The sequence below is a fragment of the Aquila chrysaetos genome, chromosome 9 (genome assembly GCF_900496995.4).
Source record: "Aquila chrysaetos chrysaetos chromosome 9, bAquChr1.4, whole genome shotgun sequence".
Taxonomy (NCBI): domain Eukaryota; kingdom Metazoa; phylum Chordata; class Aves; order Accipitriformes; family Accipitridae; genus Aquila; species Aquila chrysaetos.
The window spans coordinates 21,334,687-21,359,600 of record NC_044012.1 but is presented as its reverse complement, the minus strand read 5'-3'; the positions used below and the strand labels follow the sequence as shown (position 1 = coordinate 21,359,600).

Sequence of the window (24,914 nt, the reverse complement as noted above, 5' to 3'; positions counted from 1 at the left end):
TGCAGAGCAATATCCTGGTGAGCAGGTACGGATGCTCCTGTTGCCGTACCTGGGTGCCATGTGGGAAATGCTGTCGCATCCCAGGAGGGCTCCCAGGAGCCTACGCATGGATGCAAGCTGTCCTGGGGCTGGCTAACACTGGGAATGCCTCGCCCCCTCCCTTTCCTTTCCCTTCGCAGCTGTTACTCATTCAACAGATGTTTGTAGGAGACCTCCAACAGCTCAGGCACGCCCTGGCTGAGACGCGAGGATGGGGAGGTAGTCCCTGTGTACCACACGTAAAAGGACAGGCTGATGCTAAAGGAGGAGTGAGAAGTTAAAGTGCCCAAATAATCCCCCTCCTACCAGTAAATCCACAGGGAAAGACACTTTTAGTCCCTTAAAGCTTCCCGAGGGACCCTCTCAGGAGCACCCGTGCTGCTGTGATGGGGCAGACATACCTGCTCTGCTAGGAGGCATTAAAGATTACACTTCTCATCCTTTTTCTTACTTTATGTTGGGCCTATTGTTAAGGGAAAGGCTCTTGAAACATTGGCTTCTTAATGTCACTTCCTATTTCAAAATCAGTATTTTAAATCCTTACGCCTGCAAATACTTTATACCCCAACAAGGAAAGCAGCCCCACCAGCCACGTTACAGAGGAGTAACCACTCACCCGTACAAATTAAAAGTCCAGTTAACTTTTCCTGCACACGACAAGAGACAGAATTGCTTATAGCTGAGTTTAGATGTCATTGCACGACCGTGTTCCCATTGCTGATGTGAAGGGCAAACAGCTTTCTACTGAGCATGAGGGAGAAAGGATGCTGTGGTCAAGACTCTGCCCAGGCAGAAACACACTCATAAACCCCATCTTTTTTTCACCAGAGCATGGGAGGAGACCCGGTTATTTCTGCAACACACAGTTGATTCAATCTTTTTTGTTTTCCTTGGTGATTAAGTGCTAGATGTCATGCGAACTATAAGGACACTGATGGTTATCCTAAGAACAGAAACGCCATGTTCCCCTGCCTGCTTATATTTCCTAAGATGCCCAAGCCACTTTCACTTGCTTTGTCACTCCTAAGGCAATTTCTGAGTGCTGCAATTCAATTTTCCTTGCCCAATGACAGCAGAAAGAGCACGCTAACCGGGTCATGCAATGAAATACGAGCCAACAGGCCAAGACTAATGCACACCAAGGGTCACCAGCACAGTGTCTTCAACCCATCCCATGCTCAGCAATGGGGACACAAACAATACTTGCATGTCTTGGCTAGATATGGATGACCTAAATGTCTTCATTTCAGAGGCAGCAATGTGCAGCATGAACATCTCCCTCTCTTGCTGCGACTCCTTTGAATTTGCGAGGAAAAACCCAAAGAGGATAGTCACGGTTCCTGTGATAGGTCCCATGCCATTGCTGTCTTTTTTTAAATTCCATTAGGAATTCCATTTAGAAGGAATAATGCAAATCTGCCTTTGTTAATCGTCTTCTCCAGTTTTACTGATTAATATGACTGCTGTCCCTCTCTCCTCCCAGATAACAGATCTGAGGCTTTTCCTCCTGTAACCTCAGCTTATGAAACATAAAGATAAGTCACAAATGAGACGAAATAGCCTCGTTATGCAAAGACATAATCCATGGAGTTGTTCAGTCAGTTAAAGCAGGGTGTTCCCACTGTGTGCAAATACAGCAGAGAGCTCTACAGCTCCTTGTGATGGACTCGGTAAAGGCAGATGCAGAGGCAGGTGTAATACCTTGAAGACAGTGTCTTGTGCATTGGGCAGAGGGTGTCATTTTGCCTTGGGAGCTCTAGCTGTGGGCTGTGGCTGGCAGCAAGGGAACTGATGAAAGCACTGCTTAAATTTCCCTGTAGGTTTGCTCCTCTCCCGCAGGAGCCCAGCATGCAGGGAAGCAGTTTGGATCTGCCAACAGCGGCGTAAGGAGGTGTTTGGGGCAATGGGAGAGGCTGGATTCAACAGCACTGGGGGTTTCTGTGCAAAATGTGGTCTTTATGGGTGTATGGGCCTAGAAAGCACAGATGCAGAAAGTTGTCTTTATTTTATTTATGCCTTTCTCACCTGGACATAGAGAAGTACTTGCTTTCCTCAACTCCTGCCTTGTTGCTCTTTGTGGCAGGGAATTGGAGGGAAAATATATCCCTTATAAAAAAACTACCTGTTCTTAGGGAGTGATGGCTTTGCACACAATAGCCTTCTTTTAGCTGCTGCAGGAGGGTGGGTGCTCAGTCTTCTAAAACAGAGTGCAATAAACCACAAAAAAATATCTACAAGTGTAGAGCTGTGCTTTAATTTTAAGGGCAGGGACAGGTCAGGAGGTGTTTCACCCAGCCTTTTTTAACCAGCTCTTTGCTCAGTCTCATTTGAAAGGATTCACAGTAAACCTGTTGTTTGTGAGCTTTTTTTCAGTGAGACAGGCTGACCCTACAACTACACCGGTCCCAACGCCCTCACGCTAACCGAGCTTAACAAGGTGAGCCCCTGCTCCATGTTAGGCTGACTTTATCTGAACTGCAGTTTCATCTCCCTGAAGTGCGGTTTGACTTGGAGGTGTGCAAAAAGGCCTTGTGAAATCCTGTGATTATTGTGAAGAGGGCACTGAGCGCACGAGGAAAAGCTGTTCTCTCCACGCACTGGCTTTGCAAGGATTTTTTTGGGCACCCGAGATGCAGTAGGGCTCTCTACCTCTCATGGCTCCACGCTAGCAATGAAAGCTCTACAAGTCTTTTCATACTCACAGAGACATCTGTACAGCCCCCAAACCTTCAGTGGCTTAATACAGCTGGAAGTGCCTGCACCATAGTAAGCAGCTCTATAGAAAATTATGATGGAGAAACAGCACCCAGCTCACTCTCTCAGCTGCCTCCTCTTCGCATTTTCTAAGTGAGAAGCAATAAAAGCTGATTTACGTCATTAAAGCCAGCAGATGTGACGGATGCAGGCAGACGGCAAATCAGCTGACTGAAGAGATGCTGCTTTTTACTGCTGGGTTTTTGGAGAGGAACCACATTAGCAGGGAGGAGACCGAATGCTTGGGGGTTCAGCTGGGAGGGGACCGAGTCTGTGGGTGCCGTGTTTTCCACCCGTGCTGGGGGTATAATAGGGCAGACAAGATCCGACACCGTCATTTTTTCCTATTTGCATTGGCCTCACTCAGGGTTGTTTATCTGGGTTAGGCGGGGGCGTCCTGCAGGCATGGCAGTGGCGATGCCGAATCCTTTTCCGGTTTATGCCAAATGTGTAAATGAACAGCAGCTGCCTCTGCCCTCCTGTTGCTCAGCATCCCCAGAAATGCTTTGTGAAAATGGACTGAAATAGCAGGCAAATGTCAGCGCTGTGCCAAAGTAGTGCAAGCCTGCTTTCCTGATGCAAAAGGAAAGCTGGAGCTGCACAAATCCCAGTTTCCGCAGTGGGGCACGTCGTGGGGGAGGCTGAGCTGGCACCCTGGTTGTCACTGGGGTAGTGCTGGGTGATGGACAGTCACTGGCAGAGCTCAGCATCCCCAGGAGGGATGCTGTAACCTCCATCTCAGAGGAGCTGAGTTAAGGCTGCCATTTAAAAAATGGCATTGGCATTCAAGCCCTTCCATTTTGTGCTCTGTGGCTTTGAATCACAGGCTCTGGCTTGTGTAGACTGGCACCCAAAGGCGACCTGTATTAAAGGCAGCCTTTGGCTTCACGGTTTCGGTGTCACAGCCCAAGTTATACCTACAGAGCACCTTGCTCTCTGCTGAGATCACAGCTTCGCTCCCTGCCCCCTGGGTCTGCCCTCTCCCTGCGTATTCTTCTTTATCTCCTGGGTGTCTTTCCCCTGCCCAGCTGCAGAGCTCTATGGCATTAAGCTAATGGCTGGGTTTTTGAAACCATGTCAGGAGATTTTGGTTCCTTCCCAGTAGATCCTACAAGACTGAGCATCCTCGAGCATATCGGGGCCAGGGTCAGAGGGAGGTGAAAACCGAGGATTATAAATAAGTGGACATGAGAGGGTGTAGGGTGTCTCAGTCAGCCTGGAGGGACATAGTCATGATGTTAGTATCACCTTGAATTCTGGTATCAATATGACACAACCAACCGGGTGACTTCATCAAACAGTTTGCTAGAGCTCATAAACCTGGCTCAAATTGGCTAGAAACCACAGCCCCTCCCAGTCTTTTTGGGAAGAGACAACTGACACCTAACAGCAATCTTTCCCTTGATTCCTTCCTCATCAACAGCTTTCTGCAAGCCTGACATCTTTACCAGCAGGAAAGAGCTTCAGGGAGACAGAGCTGGCTGGAGCGAGCTCTCCATGCTGCTGCAGACTGGGCAGAGATGAAATCGTTACCAAGTCTGAGTATGGCCTCTGATTTCTTTTCGTTAAACAAATGCAACTGGGTGCGCGCCGCAGTCATCATTAGTCCCAAAAGCATGCATCCCTATCACACTGAATGAATGGCCAGAATACAGTAATGAGTCTTCTTGCAGCCTTTCTGTGTATTTAATTCACTTGTATTAATTGCACTCTAATACCAGGGAGCACACAGCTCCTTGCTAGCTTTATTTCCAGATGGTATTTTGAGCCTAATGTCACAGTGGGAAATCATAAAACCTCTCCTAGAGCAAATTACCTGAGGAATCAAACAGTTCCAGTCTACTCAGGAAAATGAATTTCTGTAGCCTGAAAAAATAGGTTATACTCCTAGCCCGAGCCTGCCTCGGCTGTGCATGGCCGTCCAGCACCTCTGCACCACAGCGTGACCACTTCCTTAACATTTATTTTAAAAGCCCACCTAGCTATATCTCATCTTTCTGGATATAGGTTCCCATTAACACATTTTGAAAACACACAGGTCAGCTAGAAAGGAGAAATACAACACTGTGACTTTACCGGTGCAAGGAAGCATTACCTGGGCATGCAGACTTGATTTCAAAGAGTGTGGAGGAGGACAAATCACCCCAGGATTTCAGTGTCAAGGGGCAGTGACTGACAAAAGCATATTACTGTAGCACCCCAGTGAGCATTCGGCGATCTCTGAGCGGTTGCTGGCTACGCAGTATCCCATAAAGAATTGCTGGGGCCTCCAAGACCTGGTTAGACTCACCGTGGTTTCATCTTCATGGAGCACCTGGTCGTAGCCACTCAGTGCGACGCAGAAAATGATCGCTGTGACGTCCTCAAAGCAGTGAATCCACTTCTTGCGTTCTGACCGCTGGCCCCCAACATCAAAGAGCCTATGGCACAGGAGAAGACTGTCAGCACCTGCCCTTTCTTAGTTAAGAGGAAACTTTAGCAGTCCTGGCATTTTCTGACCATATGGTCCCTGGAAGGCTCCAAACACAAAGCAACAGGTCTTTAACCACTGGCTTGGTCTTCTCCAGAGCCTGGAGCCGAGGAGGAGCAGTAACAGCTAGGGATGTGGGGATCTGTGGGAGAGCCACAGCAGTGTGCTGGGTCCCAAAGGGTCTGCAGAGGTGGTGACCGTGCGCTCTTGAGTTTTCTATGCTCTAAATACTCTGCGTTATGTCTTTCTGTCTTCATGCCCTCTTCTCTCTATTGGCTGGCATCATATGGATCAATCTATAGCATTAACCACATGCGACTGACCCACTTTAGAGAGAGGATTTGGCCAAATATTTTTATATTTATGAGCTTGATCAGACTTGGGGCTGATCTCATATTATACCTCCCAACAAAGCGCTTTTGTTTGGGTTAGAAGGTACCATGAGCTCCTGTCTTAAAGGCATTGATTTTCAAGACAGGACTGTCAAACATTGCATATTGTTGACCCCCCAAAATGCCATGTCCTCTGCAGTGGGAGCCATCCACGTGTTAACTGGCAATTTAACAACTTCTCCTTTGGGAGCTATGGGGAAACCCTGTGACAAATAGATGCCCTGAAAATTTACTGGTACATGCAGTTTTAGACTAACCTGAAGTGGAGGTTTTTGAATGTGAAGTGGGTTTCTACAATGCCAGTTGTTTTGACCCTGGTTCGGAGGATATCCTGCTCCGTGGGCTGGTAGTCTGCAGCTCCAATTCGATCTAAGCTGTCTAGGTAGCTAAGAGAAGAAGGGAAAAGAAAAAGAAAACAGGTAAGAATAAGACTCACGTTAATCTTTGTCAATCTCAGATGAATCCTTCAGCTTCCCATTAATCTTTTTCAATCTCATTTTTCATGGCTGAATGTATTGCAGTTAAAGGAAAAAAATTCTATTCTGGGGAAAAAGAAACGTTAACAAACCCCACTAACCTAAGCATAAAATCTGATAGTGAACTGAAAGCAGGAAATTAAGTGTGCGTGTGTTGTGAGCCCTGAATGCAATCTGTGAAAATACACAGTTTTAATATTACGTGCTATTTTTATTCCCTGAGAGACAAAGGTCCCAATTGGTCCATGGTGCTGGATTCTGTACACACACATGCTTTTCTGCAAGGGTTTATTCAGATAAGAAGCTGCAGAACATAGGTCTCGCTCCCAGAACAGCCAGGTCAAGTCACCTTTGGGAGGTGCCTCTCTCTCTGCTGGGAAGGGAGGGAGCCGGGGCAGCTTGCTCTGACAAGATGCCTTGCTTTCAGTCAGCTCAAATGAAGGGAGATGAATCTGCCTGAGTGAGTCACTGGTTCAGTTTGAAATCCAGCATAGGGCTGGGACTGCGGGAGATGCAACGCTTGGACAAAATCCAGGGGCTGGCTTAGATGGTGATAATCTGGGAGTATAAATTGGTTTTTTTGGGGGGTAGAGGGGACATTTAGCTTTCTAAAACACTTGGATAGTTTTAAAATATTTACCCTTATTCTGCTCTAGGCTTAAAATCTATGAACTCAGGCAATGCCTCCATAGGCTGAAACTTTGGGTAGGAAGCCCTATTCTTCAGCATGAAATGTTTTTGTAGAGGAACCCAGCAACTGTGCCCATATGACCACAACCCATTTTTTCATCCACATTCAAGACAATTTTTCAAAACAACTCAGCCGAACTAAATATAAAGGAGGAATTTGGATTACAATTTAATATGAATTATAAACACAGAGCTGCATCACACAGTAAAGTCTTTCTCACTGCCATTGAGCTGCACGCAGACACCCCAGTTCCTCTTAAAGGGGGTTTGATGTGCATTACAGGGCTGAAATGCCTACCTCCAGCCCCAGAGCATCAATCTAATGCACACGAGATGCTTTCAATATACTGTGAATATAATAGAGCAGGTCTGTGCATGAGCAGTGGTCTTGCCCTTCAATCTCTGTGCTTCTGGCAGCCTGGATGTCACCCAAAGAGGCAGCGGGGCAGGAGGTGACATGCCGGGGGCAGGATGGGAGGGTACCCATTCTGGTGTTAGCTAGAGGATCGTGGCTCTGCCCAATGCAGCTGGCAGAGAATAAAGAGTAGTAAGAGGAGCTGGACAGTTGTAGGGAAGGAAAAGACATTGTTGTCTCTGGTGAATATGAGTTTACTGGTGAGGGCAAGAAGATATGGGCTGGAACCATTCACATAAGATAGCTATGATGTCTAAGCTTGAGTTTCTCTTTCAGTTTAGATAAATGCAATTCTTTTTTAACACAGAGTGTGGATTTAGTCCTGATGAGTAACCCAATCACACCGACTTGGCAGTGAGCACACTTCTCCCTGTGCCTTGCCAAAGCACATCCCGCCTGGCCTGAACACGCCGCCCTGTCCTGCCGCTGGAGATGCTTTCCCTGCTGCATCAGAGATGCTTTCCCTGCTGCATCAGAAAGCAGGAAAATGCTTTCCATTTGTGTCCTGGAGGGAGTGCTCTGAGTGAGGCCTCCGGAGCTGGACAGCTAAGGTGCTGGGGCCGTGCACTCTGCTACTCGAGAAAACTCATTGCCACTGGCTTTCGTGCCTACCTCACTAGCCTGGAAAAACAAACAGACAACCAAACTCTACACTAAGGCGAAAAACAAACCTCAACCTGCTCCCATCACGTATTTTGGCTACCCATCATATTTATCATTCATTTTTGCTAAAGAATTGCAAGGAACACGTCACCCAGGGAAAAGTATATAAGCTAAGCAGCCTTATTTTTGTTGTGCCCTTTTTCGAGCATTTAAAGCTATTGTGGTTTTGTGACAGATGCTCCCTTAATAGCCTTATGATGGGCCCTGGATGGATGAATGGGGCTTCATTTGAAATCAGATCCTCCGCTGTGATGGCTGAAGCCACGATCACTCATCTATTCACAACTGGTGTCAACTCCTGTTATTTAAGAGACAGCTGCATTTCTTCACATGTCCCTGCAGACCGAGGCGGCTCTGCAGTGCCGTTATTCAGAGACCAAGTCTCTCCTCTGTCCTCAGGAACAAAATACTTCAAGGTGACAGTAAAAACTGGAGGTGTAAGAGAGGGAAGGATTTTCTTTTCCTCTTGGAGCTCTTGGCAGTACTCTGAAGACCTTTATCACTTCCTCCATCTTCATTTTCTGTATTTTCCTATGACTGAACTCTCTTCAATTTAATGTTCCCTATTAATTATTCTTGCCTTTGAGATCCTCCTTTAATGCTGGGAGTGCACTAAATGAAGAAATCTACTGTAAACTGGCCCGAGGACTCGGCATCACAGCGATGGAGGAGTTCGTTACTGTAATTACTGCCTTCAACCTGCGATGATTTGCTTGTGAACAGCAGCATCCTTTAAACCCCAGGCCATGTGCTGGGACTTCAGGGGGTTCTCGCTCTCGCCACTGGCGTGCACAGCCTACGGCTCTTCCATGAGGCGTTCCCTTTGGCTGCCCGACAGCAAATTAGCTCCAGATTTGATTTGATCCTGCATACAACCTGTCTCTGAGGCTTGGAATGCCTCGCCTCCCTTCATGTCCTTGTCCATGGAGGTGATGCAGCCTCATGTGCCTGGCTCCCCCCGAGTTACTCTGGGGAGTCAGAGGTTTGGGGGAGCTGATGCAGCCTGCCAGCCTCTTGAGGGGGCAGGATGATAGCGATAGAGGGAGGAGAGCCCAGCAGCATCCATCCCACCTACCCTCTCCTTCCTGACAACATCCAGCTTCCAATCCCAGTTGGGTTCCCATAGGAAACTCGGCTGGGGGGGGGGCGTCTCTAGCATCTGTCTGGCTGAGGGTACTGCTTCCCAGTGCTTAACTGGTGCTGTGACAGAGCAATGCTTAGTATCCCCAATACCCAGCCTGTCCTCTACGAGTCCAGTGCCTCGGGGTCACTCCTGCGCTAATGCATCTAGCCTGGCTGCCAGGCACCCCAGCTCTGATACCTGCTTGCCGACACATCCTTTGCCTTTTCTATTAACTCCCCTCTTCATCTCTTTCCTCATCTCTAGTCTTTTCCATCATTCTCCATATGTTTCTCAAGGACTTAAATTCTTTCAGTTGCCTGGGTCTGCTTTTCATCTGTTGCCGGTAGTCTCGATGAGGGTCAGCCATCAATTTATATGAAGGTATACAACATTTTCAGTGCTGGTTTTGAGGCTGCATTCCAAAAGCATTTAATCCTCTGGCTGCTCTCCCCTGGAATTTCTCCCATCTCAGGCTGCAGCAGGTATTTTTTTCCCCTGGACTTGGCCGCAGCTGAGCTGGACCCCTTTGGTGCCTGCACCCCACAAAGCTCAGCCGGAGGAGCATGCCGCGGCACGGCTGCCACGCTAACATCCAGCTACGGGAATGGAAAGCTCAGGCAGGCTGCTGTTCAGATGCTGAGCTGATTTTAGCTGGTGCTTGTTCACCTCGGTTCCTACTGGAGGTATCTCTGGGGCTTCACCTGCCCATGCTGCTTGGAAGGACCTGCTGGGTGTGAGCTTGAGCTGGTGGAGGATGGGATGTGTTGGGGGTGCCACCTTTTTGGGAACAGGGAAACCCAAGTGGAGACAAATTGCTGCACATGGTGCTGGATGACAGCACTCCTGGTATGCCCTTTGAACCGCAAATCTCAAGGCTAAACTGTTGCTGGAGATAATTAGTTGTCACAGCCAACAGGCTCGATGACACATAATCCCCTCAGAAGCTGGCATCTGTTTAACCAGCAGAAATAAGAGCACTTTGGAGGCTGCAAAGCGAGCGCTCGGCTCTCCCCCTCCGTGTCATCTTCGTTGCACAGTGCTGGCATCAGAGCTCCTTCCACTTCCCAGCTCCGGGGTTTGCATGCTGGAGTGGAAGCATATCTGAAATGACACATCAGCTCTTATTTGCAGCCTGCCTTGCCCAGGGCTTGCAGGGGTTAAAAAAAGCTGGAGAAAGGTTAGAAGGTTTTTGAGTACCTGAGTAACCTTCTAGCATTTATACTCCTGAGCCGAGCGGCTCCATTACTGCTTATATCTTTTATCTTAAACGCTTTGTTTTGAAGCAGATTGCAGGTTTCTGAGTCACTCAGTTTATCAGGCTCAGGGAGGCGAAGCCCGACTATATTACGCTGCTAAAAGCAAAATGCACAAGAAATGGCATTTCCCAAATACAGGGAGAGGAGCTCATCAAACTGATGCTATGAAAGGCAGACGGTCTATAAGGACCAGTTGATACTGAATATCTTCACACAGTAATACTGAAAATAGGGAGTAAATATAGTTTCTTGTGCCTTCATTTCCTGCTTCCAACAGCATATGGTAGCAGCTCTGTTGATGCCAGAGACACTGCATGGAGAAAGGACTGTTGTCTGAGTTATCCCATGGGAACAGCCCCGTGGCAGCAGCCTACGTGCAGCGCATGAACGGGGACCCCTCCTCAGGCACTCTGCTACCACGGGAACCTTCTCCCAGGATTGTACTGCCTGTGCCAAAGGCTCCGCTGGCTGCTTTCTTGGATGAAGACATGTACCTGAGGTTGCAGGCTGTGGTCAAAGCTGGATACCTGTGGCAAAGCTTACACAGATGTACATTCATGTCCTTTGAGGTTAATGGCAATAAAATGGTTAAACGTCTGTTGGGTATTTCTTGCCTCAAAGGTGACACCTCGGCAGTCTTTTTGCAGGCAGCATCCAGCTCGCACTGCGCACACCCGAGCTCACGTCCTCTGTGCTCGACAAGCCCTGGTGCAGCAGTGGCCACAGCCTGGGTCTTGGTCTGGGGCAGGTCTGCAGGCAGGGGAGTGGGAACTTCAGGAGAGCAAGCCTGGACACAGCAGCATCTTCCCAGCTGCTCCTCTGTCCTGCCACTCCTAGCCTCTGTCGACGTTTCCTCCATGAAGGAAAGGCTGTGCGTGGGATACCCCAGCCTCGTTTTGTTGGCTTGCGTTGTATTCAATTGAAAAAGCAGATCCCCATTTGTCAACAGATGCAGCTGAGTCACCGCTGGGTTATTTTCTACTCCATGTACAGAGGCGCTCGAGGGTCAGCTCCAGCATCGTGTCCTGGCAAATGCCGAGTTTTTAATCAAGGTCGTCACGAGCAGGATCCATCTCATCTAACTCCAGATGCTTATGTGAAGGTGTCTCCACCTGAGCCCTCCTTCCTAGTTCATGGATGGAAGGTTATCTGCATCTGAGCTTAGCTTGTACCTTAGCTTCTTCCTTTCTTTCACTGATGAATACACAATTCAATGTATATTTAGCATTAAAACCATTTCATATTTAGTGACTGTAGACTAAGGATTCAGAGGATAAGCACTGGGCTTAGGGACTGAGTGTCAATAGTGGCTCTACAACAGCTTAGTAAACTCTTTGGAGTATCTTCTACCAGAAGAGAAAACCATGTGGGTGCTGCTTCCCGAAGGTGTGATACAGCTTGGCATGGCTACGAGGGCAGCTGCTGCTGGGCAAACACCCAGAGGTCGTGGCACTGCAGCATCTTCCCTGTAGATGCCATGGCCAGCCATATCCTGTTGTATTATTTTAGGGGAAGGGGAAAAATAAACCACAGTCCAGTCTCAGAGCCCAGCACTCATCCAGCACGCACAGCGGTGATACAACACATCTTAATCATTAGTTATGAAAGGCTTGAAATGTAGCAAAGCAGCGGCATCGTGTCCCTTCAGAAATCAATCCCACCTAAGGGTAGGGACCATGGTGCGCATATGTGTGCGCAGAGCCCTCCTGTCCTCCTAACAGAAGGAAGAACACATTATGCACTGCTCCTCGGGCACTACCAGGTGGGTTACGGCAGGCGGGAGGAAGAGACCTTAGGGGATAAGTAATTCAGCTAAGAGGGCAAGAGCATCGTCTGGCATTTTCTGAGCCCAGCCCAGAGAAGGAAGGTCTTGGGAATTTACTCCTGGACCTTGGGCAACGCATTTTGTGTTTCTGGCTGCGCTCACCACTTGGCCAGTGCTGCCTTGATGGGAATCACATGAATTACACGGCAGGCTCTGCTGTCCTGCCGCTGGTCTTGATGACAAATCTCATCTCACATCCACCTAGACGAGATATCAGCATGGACACTCCACAGCTTCCCTCCCTGAAATCCAACCAGCGACAAGCCCCTTCTGGTGCCTGCTTCTTTCAGGCTGCTAACAGCTGGAGTGACAGTCATCCGGCCCAGAGATGACCGGGGTTATTTCCCTGAATGAACTCTGCTGGATGCCCTGGGTTTTCATTACTCTCCCCTGGGAAACGAGGAGGGTGGTCCCTGATGTTAAAGGATGGTGCCAAATCTTGACAGAAGGGATGTTACATTGAGATGATTTTTTTTTTTTTTTTTTTCCCCTGCACTGAAGCAGGGCTGTACAGGGCTTGTACATCAAGATCAACTTGACAAGTTGATATTAATACTAATGATAGGCAGGAAGAATGAACAAAAGCAGGTTGGAGTTTAGCTGTCCTAGTTAGACTTGCAGTTTTCCAAGGCATGACTGGATCCAGAATAATTTTTAGCATCACATGAGCAGAGTCACTAAATAGCAACTGCATAACAAAGATACTTCAGGACATAAAGGGTCTCCAGGCATAAGCTGCTGGCTGGCTTTGCTCATGGGTGGTGGTTTGGTCAGCAATAATATATCATGCTCTTGTTCCTGCTGGAATAAAAGGACACTGTGGTACAGTTTGAGTTTGTGATCAGACCTCTGGCTGGGGGAGAGGTGGGCTTTGGAGGACAAGCCAACACCAACAACCTACTCAGAAACAGTTTTGGAGCAGCCCTGGGAAAGCAGGTGTGGGCTCATCTTTCTGCAGTGAAATTTGGAAATTGGATGGTGCATAAGAGGGGATGATGAAGATTTTTTTTTACATATTGGAACCCTTACAAAGGAGAAAAACAATGTGTCTGGATCAGATCAATGACCCACCTAGCTTAGCTAGTGTGCAAGAGCAGATCTTGAGAGAAGAGGGCAAGCATGCCGTACTCAGAGTTTTCCCAGCCACCAATACTTCCTATCGATAACGGAGTTTCAAAAAGAAGGGTGATATCTTTATATCTATTACCCCTCAATGACTTTTCTTCCAGAAATTTGTCTAGGCGTTTTTTTTAAGCAATGTAAACTTCTAACAGGCACATCTGCAGCAAGAAATTTCCCAGCTCAGCTACCCTGTCTGTGAAAAACTGCCTCTTTCTGGTTTTTAAACTGCCATCTCAGAGTTTAACTTTGTTAATTATTGTATGGGAACAGCTGTCCTCTCTCTCCTCCCTATTCCCCAGGTGCTTCTCTGGAGACATCTCCGTAGACCTCTGCACATCCCCTGTGGAGCATCTCTGCTCTGCTCCCGAGACATTCATGCACAGAAGGTCTTCACAGCCTTTCATCATGCCAGGAAGGGGTTTTCCTCATCTCCTGGATCCTATCCAAGATGGTGAAAGGAGGGAGCCTTGTTCTATATGTAACCATCTGCTTTATAGTCACTTAATACGATGCTACTTGGAGAACCAGCCAGTTTAATGCCAGCCCCCTCGGAGCTGCTGCATGGGCAGATCTGGTGAACGTGGTTTGCTAGCAGTGGTGCGATCTCTTTTAGAAGTGTCCTCATCTGGGCAATACTGCTGTTTATACAAAGCCTCCGTGATTTAAATCATTGTTTAGCGCAGAGCCACTGACCACAGGGCACCCTTGCCTTTGTTTTATAAGCAAAAGATTTTTATGGGGGCTGGCTGGATCTTTCCAGCGGCGCTGTGTAAATCCGAGCCTGCTGGGATGATGTACGGCTCAGGCTGTGCAAGGTCTTCTCTCCTGGTGGCCCTGCACGCAGGTGTCCTCCGCACACCAGGGCAGACGCAGGCGTTAATCGAACTTTGGCTGAAGCAGAGGAAAGCTCAACAGCTCCAGTCTAGCTCTTGCTTTATGTAAGCCTCTGCTTCCTTCTGATGACCAGCTCTCAAGGACGGTAGCTGAGCTGGAGCACGGATGAGGCATGGTGGGACCCAGCACCCTGGAAGCGAGCAGGATCTATGCCTAAACCTTTACACAACAGAGTAAGTGGGTTTGATGCTTTTTTTTTTTTTTTTTTTTTTTTTTTTTCTCCAGGACTGCTGTTATAAACCTGCTGACAGTAGAGCTGATGGCTTTCTATACTGTTAAAAAAAAAAAAAAGAAAAAGAAAGAAAGGAAAGAAAAAGAGAGGCTAAAAATAAGCTGTGGGGAGTTTGGGATAATGAAGAGCTTTTTCTGGGAAGGAGCCCCGATCAGAGGACGCAGCCCCCGCGCTGCAGCGGGGCTCCCGGCGCGTCCGCGCGAGGCGGCAGGTTCACCCATGCGGCACTCGGCTGCTCAGCCCAAACCAGGGATAGACATTGACAAAACCAGCCCGCCGCGGCCATGGTCCCTGCAGTGAGCACGCCGACAAAGGCACGAAGGCTCGCTCACCCCAGGCTCCTTACGGCACACGGCAGCCCATTTGGTTTGGCCCCAAGGCAATCTCATGAGCTAATTACTCAGAATTACTCCAAACCCAGAAAGCAGACAGCTGTGGCCACAGATGAAACCGGTCCCGTGGACTTTAACCAACCACTGGCCAGGGAGATTCATCAGGGTGTACATGAAGGCCCAGGACATCTATTTACACACTTGTGGCAGTAGGGGAAGTAGCATTAACATCTCCATTTCTAGGCTGGAAGGAAAAAACCAGATATAGCTGCAGTGGTTTTGGAGTGCTAGGTGTCTGTCTGCAGCAGGGATAGCACTGGCGAGGGATTTAGATCTAATGCTACGAAGGAAAGCATTAGTTAATGAGATCTGCGCTCTTGTATCAAGCAGATAGAGGATGCCCATAGCTGGGTGACAGTGCAATTACGAAGAGTGGGGTTGGTCTGTCGGGAGCTGACTTCAATCAGGGGCCTCATTTATCCACTCACTGTGCTGAGGAAGATGCATTGCTGGTGATGGAGTGGAAATTGTGTTCCTGGATCTTCTCATCTGTCCATTTTCCTGACCTATTAGCAAGCTATGGGGATTTCTGCTTTCAAATCCTATTTAAGCATCCCTGCCAGAAACCGTGGGTACCAAAATCAGCCAATGCTCTGCTGTGGACGGATGTGACCCACAGCTAGCAAAAGCAAAACCTGGAAATGTTATCCTTGGCTGCACGCTAAAAATGTCTTAGTTATCCCAGACATAGGTGGATCTCTTGGGTGTGTAAAATCTATGCTATGCAAATGGAGTTTCTGGTCCTTCTCAGCAGCTGTCAGGCTGAGGCTCCTCTGAGAACAGCTTTGCTTATGGTATTGCAACATTTTGGTTTCAGTCCAGGACGGATCCAGAAGCAGAGACACATAAAGGAAAATTCATGGAGTTTCTCATCCCTTTAGAAAACGTTCAGCTAAATCGTTAGGAGGACATTTGTTTGCTGTATATCAAAATATCTCGATCGTTCCCACCAGGAAAGGCGCTCACCTGGGCCAGGCTGGGCTGGTGAGACATCCTGCTGACCACCCATTTTTCCCTCCTCCCTCTCTTACAGGCATGAGCAACCTCATAGAGGTCTGTAATCGTAGCGTCCTGTCACTGCACAACCACCCTGGGGGGGTTAGGCTCCGGCAGCCCACCAAACAGCCCTTTGGGTCGCTCCCAGGTCTCTGCAGGAGTGGGCTGATCCCTGTGTTCAGCTGAAGATGCATCAGGGATGTGTGTGTGATAAAATCAGTTTAGGATACTCTGTATGGGACAGCCCGGCTGCAGAGCTGGTGTGGCTTTGTGGGAGATGAGCTGAGGACAGCACCTCCAAGGCATGTTCCTCTATGAGGGCTGGGGACAGTTACTGCCTCTGCACTTGGAGCTTGTGCAGACACTTTCCCGTGTGCCCTGGGGACATGTCCCTGCCAGAAGCAGCCTCTGCTGTCTTGTCCATGGACCTGCCAGTGACCACATCTCTTGGGAGCGAGCCACAGGCCAAGGTGCTGCAGTAAGCCAGGTGAGTGGACCAGGAGTCCCTGCCTGCTTGGTGGGAGAAGTTTGAACAGACCCAGGAGCTCTTCACTTCCAGTGGGAGGATGGAGCTGGCCCAGAGCAGCGTTAGGTCTGGAAAACATCAGGAGGTCTTCCAGACAACGCAGACTTTATTGCCAATAAATGCTTTTGCTGAGCTTCCTCTTGGCCGCAGAAGGGGAGGAGAGCATCTCAAGCAGATGGCTGGTTAGCACAAGCATCGCCCTTGCCCAACCCATGTTTCTGCGCTGCCTGCTGTGGGAGCACCTCAACTCTTGCTGAGCATGATTGATGTGTCCTTCCAACCTCCCACTGGAGCAGGGAAATGTTATTAATCACACTTGCTTTAGGAGGAATACAGGTATTAAGGGGATAGATGACTCGCCTGAGGACACAACGGGAAGTCTGTGGTGGCACTTGGAAGTCCGTTTGGTTCCCTAAATCACAGACAGGAGCTTTAACCACAAGACCTTTCCGTATGAATTTTATAACCCTTAAGCAATATACTTCCATGCTTTTAATAGGGATTTTGCCCATGTAGGGGCAGATACTGTAAGGCTGGCAGAAATTTGCTGGCCTATTATAAGAAAGAAATATATTCCCTACATAAAGAGCAGCCCATAAAATGGTGTTACAATTGATGATTAAATCATAAGTTAACCCAAGAATTTGAATAGAGATAAATAAATACTTTGTTTTGGTGAACAAGGAAGGCTGAAAATGGATGTTGTCATGTACTTTTCTGCTCCATCCAATATAATTTCATGCATTCCTATATGGATTTTGATGAGTTCTGCAGATCAATGATGCTGCATTTAAACACAAGCTAAGCAGTAATTACAGATGCATGCAAGATTTATTCATCTGGTGGCACTGCACCAGCTGAGGGAAGGATCAGCCGTATCCAATCAATGTTTGAAGCTTCTCAAAATAAAGAGCTTTTTGGCTCCCACTGCAAAGTGAAAATAAAAATAACCCCCTGAATCCCAGGAGTGCCCCCTTATGTCCATACAGGGAAGGCTGCAGGACAGGTCTGGGTCATACCTGCGCTGTTGCTCACGCTAGGCCCCTGCCTTTGCATAAGTGTGTATGTTGTTCACGTTGGGTCTTCTTCACGCACTGACTGCATGACCCACTTGTCCCCAGGGCTGAGGATTGGACTGATGAGATTTAAGGCGTAAGTGAGGAAAAAGGAGGAGGATGAGCAGTGTGGAGGAAGGAGCCAGGAAGCAGGCAGCCAGTGTTCCCCAGGATCACCTCCTGTGTGCCAGAGGGCACCCAGGCTCAGCATGCATGGGCAGGGAGCCAGCGTGACGTGGCACGCTGCAGTGCGAAGGGAGCAGCTGGGGGACTGCAGTCAAAACCACAGAGGTGCGTAATGTGGCTCTGTTGTTATGGGAACACGTGGCAGGGGATGCAAGGTAGCATGTTTAAAGGCAGATACTGGATTTGATCCAATTTTTCCTTCAGGTTTTCCCTGTTGATGTAGGCTATACGTCCATATAGGAGCTCTCTCCTCCCGTGGAGCAAAGGTTCTTGCTCCCCACTGTCACCACCAGATGCCCCGATGAGCCAGGGAGTCCCAGTCTGCGATGTTTTTTGCTGGGACTTCAGACAGGGTACCAGTGCTACTCTTACACCCAGATTTCTCATCAAGCTGGTGGAAAGCAGCAACACTTCAAGTGGAGTCAGCAGGGTCAAAGCAAAACCTACAGCCTGCCCATGGTACTTCTGTTCTGGGGCAAGGGAAGACAAAGAACAGGATGAATGGACCGAACCAGCTAGACCAGGGGTTCAGACACTCAGATGGGTGCCTGCACAGAAGTCAGAGAAACCCTTGGTGACATAAACAGGTCGTGCAGGTGACCTCTGTGCATTTAGGACATTTGCTATTTACTACCAACTATTTTAAGCAGATGCTCTTAAGTCTCCCATAGTGATCACAGACATCTGAATGAACACGGCAGGGCTGAGCCTCGCTGCCCTGCCTGTGTGGTCCACTTCAGAGAAAGCTCCACTGGTGCTGGGAAGCACAAGCAAGTGGGAAACCCATCCAGCCCTGCCCAGGTAGGTGGGAAGGGGTTGCCCAGAGGCACGGCCAGGGTGTCTGCACCAAAAGCTCCCTTCTGTCACCTTCAGGACTGGCACTGCCATCACTGCATGCAGGTGGGACCCGGTCGAGACTCTGGATGACGAGATGCAGCTCTTTATCGTGGGTGGGGAAGAGGCTCTTATGTCCTTAAGGATGGTTCCCTGGGTAGGATAGAGGTATTTGAGCTACTGGGAAGAAATGTGTAGCCTTTTTTCCTGAGTTTATTTGTAACTTCTATATTTGTGTCATTTCTTTGTTTATGTATTTTTGTTCAATGAGATACTCCTCGGGGGATTTCTTAATGCAGAGTTGCTGCTTCCAACATCAGTTTAATTTGAGCAAAGATTTTTGCCTGGACTCAGTTATCAATTCCCAGCTCTCAGAAGCTGCTAGCTAGTGTCAGTCTCCTCTTTCCCCTTCTGTCTCCTATTCCTGCCCATTGCAGATTTGGCCTCACTGTTCAGCACATTCCCAGGTGCAGTATTTCTCATGTTGGGGATTGCAAGACTGTGGAGCTGTTTAGCTGAAAATGTTTAAACTGACATTAACGCTGCTCAGTAGGATGTACTGCCTGGTATTTTCCTGAACGAGGATTTAGAAATGGTTCTTATGCTATCATCAAACCTTACATATCAAGAGCAATACTGAAGGATTGGGAAATGCTGATTGATGCCATTAAAAGTGCTGTCAGAGCCTCAGAGCTACAGTGACTGCTCGTGGGGTGTTTCATGGCCTGGGCTTACAATTTTGGAGCACTGAATTTCTTTTCAGTGCTGGTGGTCCCAGCAAACCTGCTGCTCAACATAGCCCAGCAGGGAATGGGTTACAGCGAGGCAAAGTGCAGCATAAATCCCCAGCAAGGCTTGGACTAACCGCCAAAACCCAAGCTGACATTTCCTTGGCATGGCTCCATGGTGCGGTCTGTGCCTGGTTTTTCTCCCCTCTATCTCTTCCCTCCCCTCTCAGCAGCATGGAGAAGGTGCTGCCTAAAATCTAGGCTCAGCACCATTTCTCCCCTTTTTTCCCAAAAAATTCAGTTCCAGAAGAGACCCCCAGGGACCTCAGAGGAGGTGCCTTCTCCAGGCACTCAAGCATTTAAATGCATTAAACATATCGGAGGTGGGGAAGGTGTAAGCCTGAGGATTTTGGCACAAGGACGGGTGTTCGCTCTGCTGTATTCCAGCCTCCTTCTGCTCTGAACTGTGCTGTCGTGACCAAACTAAGCAACCCTGCCCAGAGCCTGTGCCTGCAGATTGGAGTGAGTGTGTGCCTGTCCACAACAGCCCATGCAGAATTACCCTGAGAGCCTGAGCACGGGCTGCTGGGGGGGTCAGGGGCGTGAGGGAAATTAGGGGGTTTTCTGACAGGGGCTGGCAAAATCGGAGTTGTGGGTTTGGATCTGTGTGTTACGCCAGTGGTCTGAAGGTAAGGAACAGATCTGGAGAAGGTGAAATAATAGTTTATCGACAGTCTCAGTGTTGTTTTTACTCTAATAGACAGTCAGTGTAAAAGGTACGGATGAACGAACTGATACAGACCTAACACTAGCTCTGTGTGTTGCAGGGAAAAAAAAAAAAAAAGAATAATAGGAAAAGGTCAAAAATGTGCCTAAAGTGTATCATCTGGCTCACTGTGCTGGCTGGGCTCATGCCCAGCTTGTATGGGAGAGTGGCATGTGAGGCAGTAATGCGGCAGTGTCACATTCGGCTGCCTTCGGTTCCCCTGCCCAAATCAATGATCGTCTCATCAGCATGTGCGTTGGGAAAAAAAACAGGTACGAACCCCTTGTCAGGTGTCCAAGAGAGGGAGGAGGCAGGAAGGCCACCCCTGGCACTGACCCAGTCCTGAAGGGGGCCACAGCTGGGCGACATGTCCCCCCCGCCCAGGTCCTGCCGACTTTGTGGAGCCAGAGGCATCAGGCTGGGGAGCAGCCATGCCTGCTGCTCTCCGCAGGGTTGCTAATGAAAACCCAAGGGAAAGCACAGCCCTTCCTACCTGCTCGGCCGTGCTGCCTGCGGCCAAACACCCCCAGTGCTGGGTGTCCTCCAAGACGCCCCACGTCCGCACCGTATGCACAGCACCGGCCGTGCCCAAATGTCTTCTATGTGGAGAAAGAAACCCCATATTTCCCCCTTTCCTACCTAAAAAGCAGTAGGAAATCAATGGCTGGGGGTTGAATATTGGCTCAGCACTTGGCCTGGATAAGCAAGAAACAAAGTGGTGTTTGCTACAAGGCTAATTAGAGCTATTATATCAATTAGTCTGTGAAAAGATCAGTGCCCGGGGCTCCACCAGGCGAATCCCAATTTCGGCAGGACTGTCTTGGCCAAGCACTGGGACTCTGCTCCTGTGGGGCTCACCCGGACCGCCCCCGCCCCCGCCACGCTCTGCCTGCCTGCGCAAGCCAACAAGCTTCTGCCTTGCTCTGCTGCTGCCTTCGCTGCTCTTGCCACCGTGGACGTAGGCATCTCATAAATAGGAGTGTGTTTATTGTCCCCATCGGGGAACTGAGACAAGGACCTTCAACCTGCTGACCGAAGGGCACCACGGGCTCTCGGGGTGTGCCCGGGAGCTCTGCCTTCCTACCGGCGGCTATGCCACCCTCCCTTCGTGGGCACAGCTCCGGGTGCTTCATCCCCATTGTTGCCAAGTCCTGTGATTTTATGGCAAGTGTCAGAATGCTTGCTACATTTCTTTTTTTTTTTCCCCCCTTCGTTTTTGTTCTCTCTTAAAGCCTCAGCCCCTCAAGGCTGGATATTAGATGGACTATTTGCTTAAGGAAATAAAAAAGGACTTTCCAGCTCTCCTGTTCACAGACAAAAGGCTTTAAAGTATAAGCCAGAGGGCTTAAGAAGCAGCAGATAAAAGCAATTTTCCAATGGTTGTCTTAATATATATTGAAAAATGGGGGCTTTTTGGCTAAGCTCATGATTGGTTTTGGATTTAACTCCTAACCTTAAACACCTGAGCGTAGGGATGCTGCACTGCTCCCCCTCTTCTAGCAGGGGGTGCGCATGTGGACCCTGAGAGAGAGCGGGGGGGAACGGCAGCGGCTCCACACCTCTAGCAGTCACTCAAATGCTTTTTGGGCTCTCTTGCACAGTGGGGCCTGATGAATGGCACCATCCCAGCACAGCGCATCCCCTGAGCAGGGGCAGGACGGGGGACCGGGTGACCGATGGAGGGATCGCACCTCCTGCGGTCAGGGGAGGGGAGTGTCATGCTGAGACACCTGGGGCAGGGAAAGACTGGTGGCCGTGAAAATGTGAAGGAGGGGGAAAGGGAGATAACTGCATCCCGAGTGTGTGGAGCTTATCTGCCCTGCCTGGCAGTGCTTGTCCTGGGCTGGATTTGCTCCTTCTGAGCTGTTCATCCCGTGGCCGTGGCAGGCAGCTCTGCCTGAGAGCTCCCGACGTGCTGCCGTGTGCTCCCCAGACTGCGGCACAGTCCCTTTGCAACTTTTCTTTCCAAACCGGGATGATTTCTGGGATAGGACCCATGGAGGAGGGGGCGGGCAGCATCTCCCTGTCACACCTTTGCCACTGGTGCCTGCAGACCCATGTGGAAGACGGCTTGCTCCATCCCAGAGCCCGGCTACAAAGAAATTCCCACGTTCCTGCCATTCTTTGCCATTTAAGGATTTCAAACGGACAGCAAATACATAGGGAAACCATGCACCACCACTGTGCTCGCCTCCCAGCGTTGCAGACGGTGCTAGACCTGACGCCAATCGTGTGAAGAAGAGCCACAGCATGGTGGCCTCCTGACAGCTTTGCCTGCAGACACACTGCAGAACCACGAGGCTGAGAGCAGCCGGCTGGTCCTCACCTGGCCACATGCGCTGCGGGGGTGGGGGGAGGACAGGGCTCACAGCCCCCGGTGACCGATGAGCTGGAAGCCGACTAGCTGGCATAAAGCAGGAATTACCCATGCAGAGGGACATCTGCATTGCTAGAGCTAGCCCATTCCCTAAGGAGCTTCAAACAGCACTAGGATGCTCCGAGAGCCTCGCTGGTGGGAGACACCCCATCTCCTGCCCTCACCCCGTATGAGCGATGCTGTTTGTCTTGCAGGGCAGGCTGTGACAGCAGAGCTGGGAGTGCACGGTATGTCAAACTGCAAGGTGCAGAAAGAGAGAGGGAAGGTTGGTCTCCCTGGCTCTGCAGGAGAGGAGGAGCAGGGGCCACGGACTCCCAGGAAAGCCTTGACTCCCCGGCTGTGGAGCTGCATCCCAGCACTGCCGTCCCCCAGCGTGGGAAGGAGGTTGGGGTGGAAGGCGGGAGACCGCAGTGGATGGGTGAGCTGCAGGGCATGAGCGCTGCCTGCTGAAAGGCAGAGCTGGTGGGAGAGGGGGGGCTGTGGACAGCAGTAGGGGTAGCAGTGAAAAAACAAACTGAACGGAACAGCAACAATAAAAAAATACCCAGCCCCAACTCTTGGTGGCAGCCTGCCAGCTCCATCTGGTTTCGTAAGGACATTTCAGCCTAAAAATACACAAATACTCAGCCAAAAAAAGTCAAATCTTCCTGCCGAATCTGTCACCCACAGCCCTTCGCAAGGCAGGAAGAAATTCCTGTTGGGTCTGTCACTCGGCGATGCGAACAGATTATCCAGGGTTCAAGACTACGGTTCAGCAGGTTTCCTTGGGGGTGAATGCCCTGTGCTGTGTTTATCAGTGGTGCTGGCTGCTTCTCATCTCTAAGCAAAATGTGAAAAGAGAAGAGATTGTTCCCAAATTCTGGCAGTGTCCCCTCCTCCAGGCAGTGTGAACTACTGCCTGGCTCCTACCCTTCTGGGTGGGAGCTTTGCCAAAAGTGGGACAGCCCTGATTGGTATGGTGGGTCATTAAATAGCAATTTATTTAATCAAGATGTCAAGATTTTACTAATCCCCAGGCCAAAGACAACACTGTTACGATGCAACATGGCAATGAAAAACGGCAGGGACGTAGCAGGTACTGCTACGGCTTTGTCCCCAAGGAATGAACTACCTACGTAACTTCTCTGCTCCTCCTTGCAGTGCAGTCTGTGTTATCTCCTGGGTCTCTTCAGACAGATCTTAGAGATATTTTTGGGGGTAAAGGAGGATTAGGAGGGGGGACGTGACAACACTATACCACCAGTTTTTGCCTGCAAGATCCGTATCTAAAGAGGTGTTGAGTTTTTAGTGGAGCTGGCTGAAGAATTTGCTATTTCAGATGGAAAGGCAGCAAGCAAGGCGTTGGAGCTCTAGTTCAGCTGGCGAATGCTTTCCTGGATGTTCCCATGTCGCTGGGTGCTGCCACAAGCTCCACTTTAAAGCCCAGCTCTGTAGCTTCTCCTCTGCACGGAAGAAGTTAACTGGGGGAGGGTGATGGCATCTCAGACACCTTCACACAGACCGAGAACAGATATAATCCTTCAGAAACCAGGTGTTCACAAGGGGCAGGACCTCCTGCTTTTCCTTCTCCTTCATTTTCTTTAGAGTTTGCATGAGCTCCAGCCAGGAAATGTCTTTTGAGACAGTTCGCCCTTTCCGTGATGACTTGCATGTGTGGCTTGAAAAGGGTAAAGGGAAGAGCCCGGCTCTGGAACTCAGCTTCTGGGCGGCCTCTCCTCCACGAAGAGGCTGTGCCCCAGCAGAGAGTGGGTCTGGTGGAGCTCTTCTCTGCGCCGGTGTCTGAGAGGGGCCAAGCAGGGTGGGCATTATAACAAGTGGCAATGTCTTATGATGGAGCTGTGTTATGCAGAGTCCTGCAGACCTCTTCTCCCTCTGCTTCTAAGTGAGTTTTCTGGTGAGGAAGATCAGTCCTCATGCTCTCCTGGCAGTCTTTGGTGGGATGGGAAGGTGAGCATTGCCTAACACCCACCTTCAAGATACCGTGACGTGGTCTCCACCCTGCTCTGGGTCAACAGAGGCAGCCCCTGGAGAGACTGCACCCAATTTTGGTGAAATTGGGCCTCCAGGTGGATGAAGGTTAAGGGTGAGATGCTGGAAAACATCCAGCTGATTTCAAAGACAATGTCTTTCCTGTTGTGCCCTTCCTCCAGCTCACACTCAGCCCTAGGTGTAGCCGTATAACCATAGGGATTCCTTAATTTATGAGGATAATAATGAAGCCTGAGACCTCTACCAAGCCCAAGCCTTGCTAGACTCTACCAGGCTGATCCTCAGCCTGCCACCATCTCCCCCACCTCGCACTTACCACAAAGAGCCCTGCTTCAGACCTGGCACCAGCTGACGTCGCAGAGCTGCTCCTCCCTGGAAATCTATTTGCATCTCATTTGTGCGAACTGAGCAAGGCTGGCAATTCCAGTCAACCAGCTCTGGCCTTTACGAGCTGTTTCGTTTTGCTTATCATAGGGGGAACTTAATTATTCAAGGCTGGTGGGCATATTTACTTACAGGGGTAAATTAAACCATAAATTCAGACAAATGTATCTACATCTCTGCTTGTGATGTATTTTCCCTTTCTCCTTTATTGGTGCTTGGGCTCCAAGACACAAAGGTGGGTTGTTCAATAAATAGCGCAACGCAAGTCATCCCAATTAATTGGATTGTTCCATTTATGCTGCTGCTCCCTCCAATTAAATGCAAGGGAGC

The 24,914-nt window shown here is 49.5% G+C and overlaps 1 protein-coding gene across 2 annotated transcripts in view; it reads right to left on the bottom strand.

Moving 5' to 3' along the window:
- Window positions 1–24,914, bottom strand: part of GNAO1 (G protein subunit alpha o1) — a 148,167-nt gene that overhangs the window by 21,271 nt on the left and 101,982 nt on the right. For both annotated transcript variants that reach the window (XM_030023999.2, XM_030023998.1), the window contains exons 5-6: window positions 5,913–6,041; window positions 5,084–5,213 (exon numbers count right to left, since the gene is read on the bottom strand). In XM_030023999.2, coding sequence (XP_029879859.1) covers window positions 5,084–5,213; window positions 5,913–6,041 — 259 coding nt within the window. The remainder of the gene's footprint in view (window positions 1–5,083; window positions 5,214–5,912; window positions 6,042–24,914) is intronic.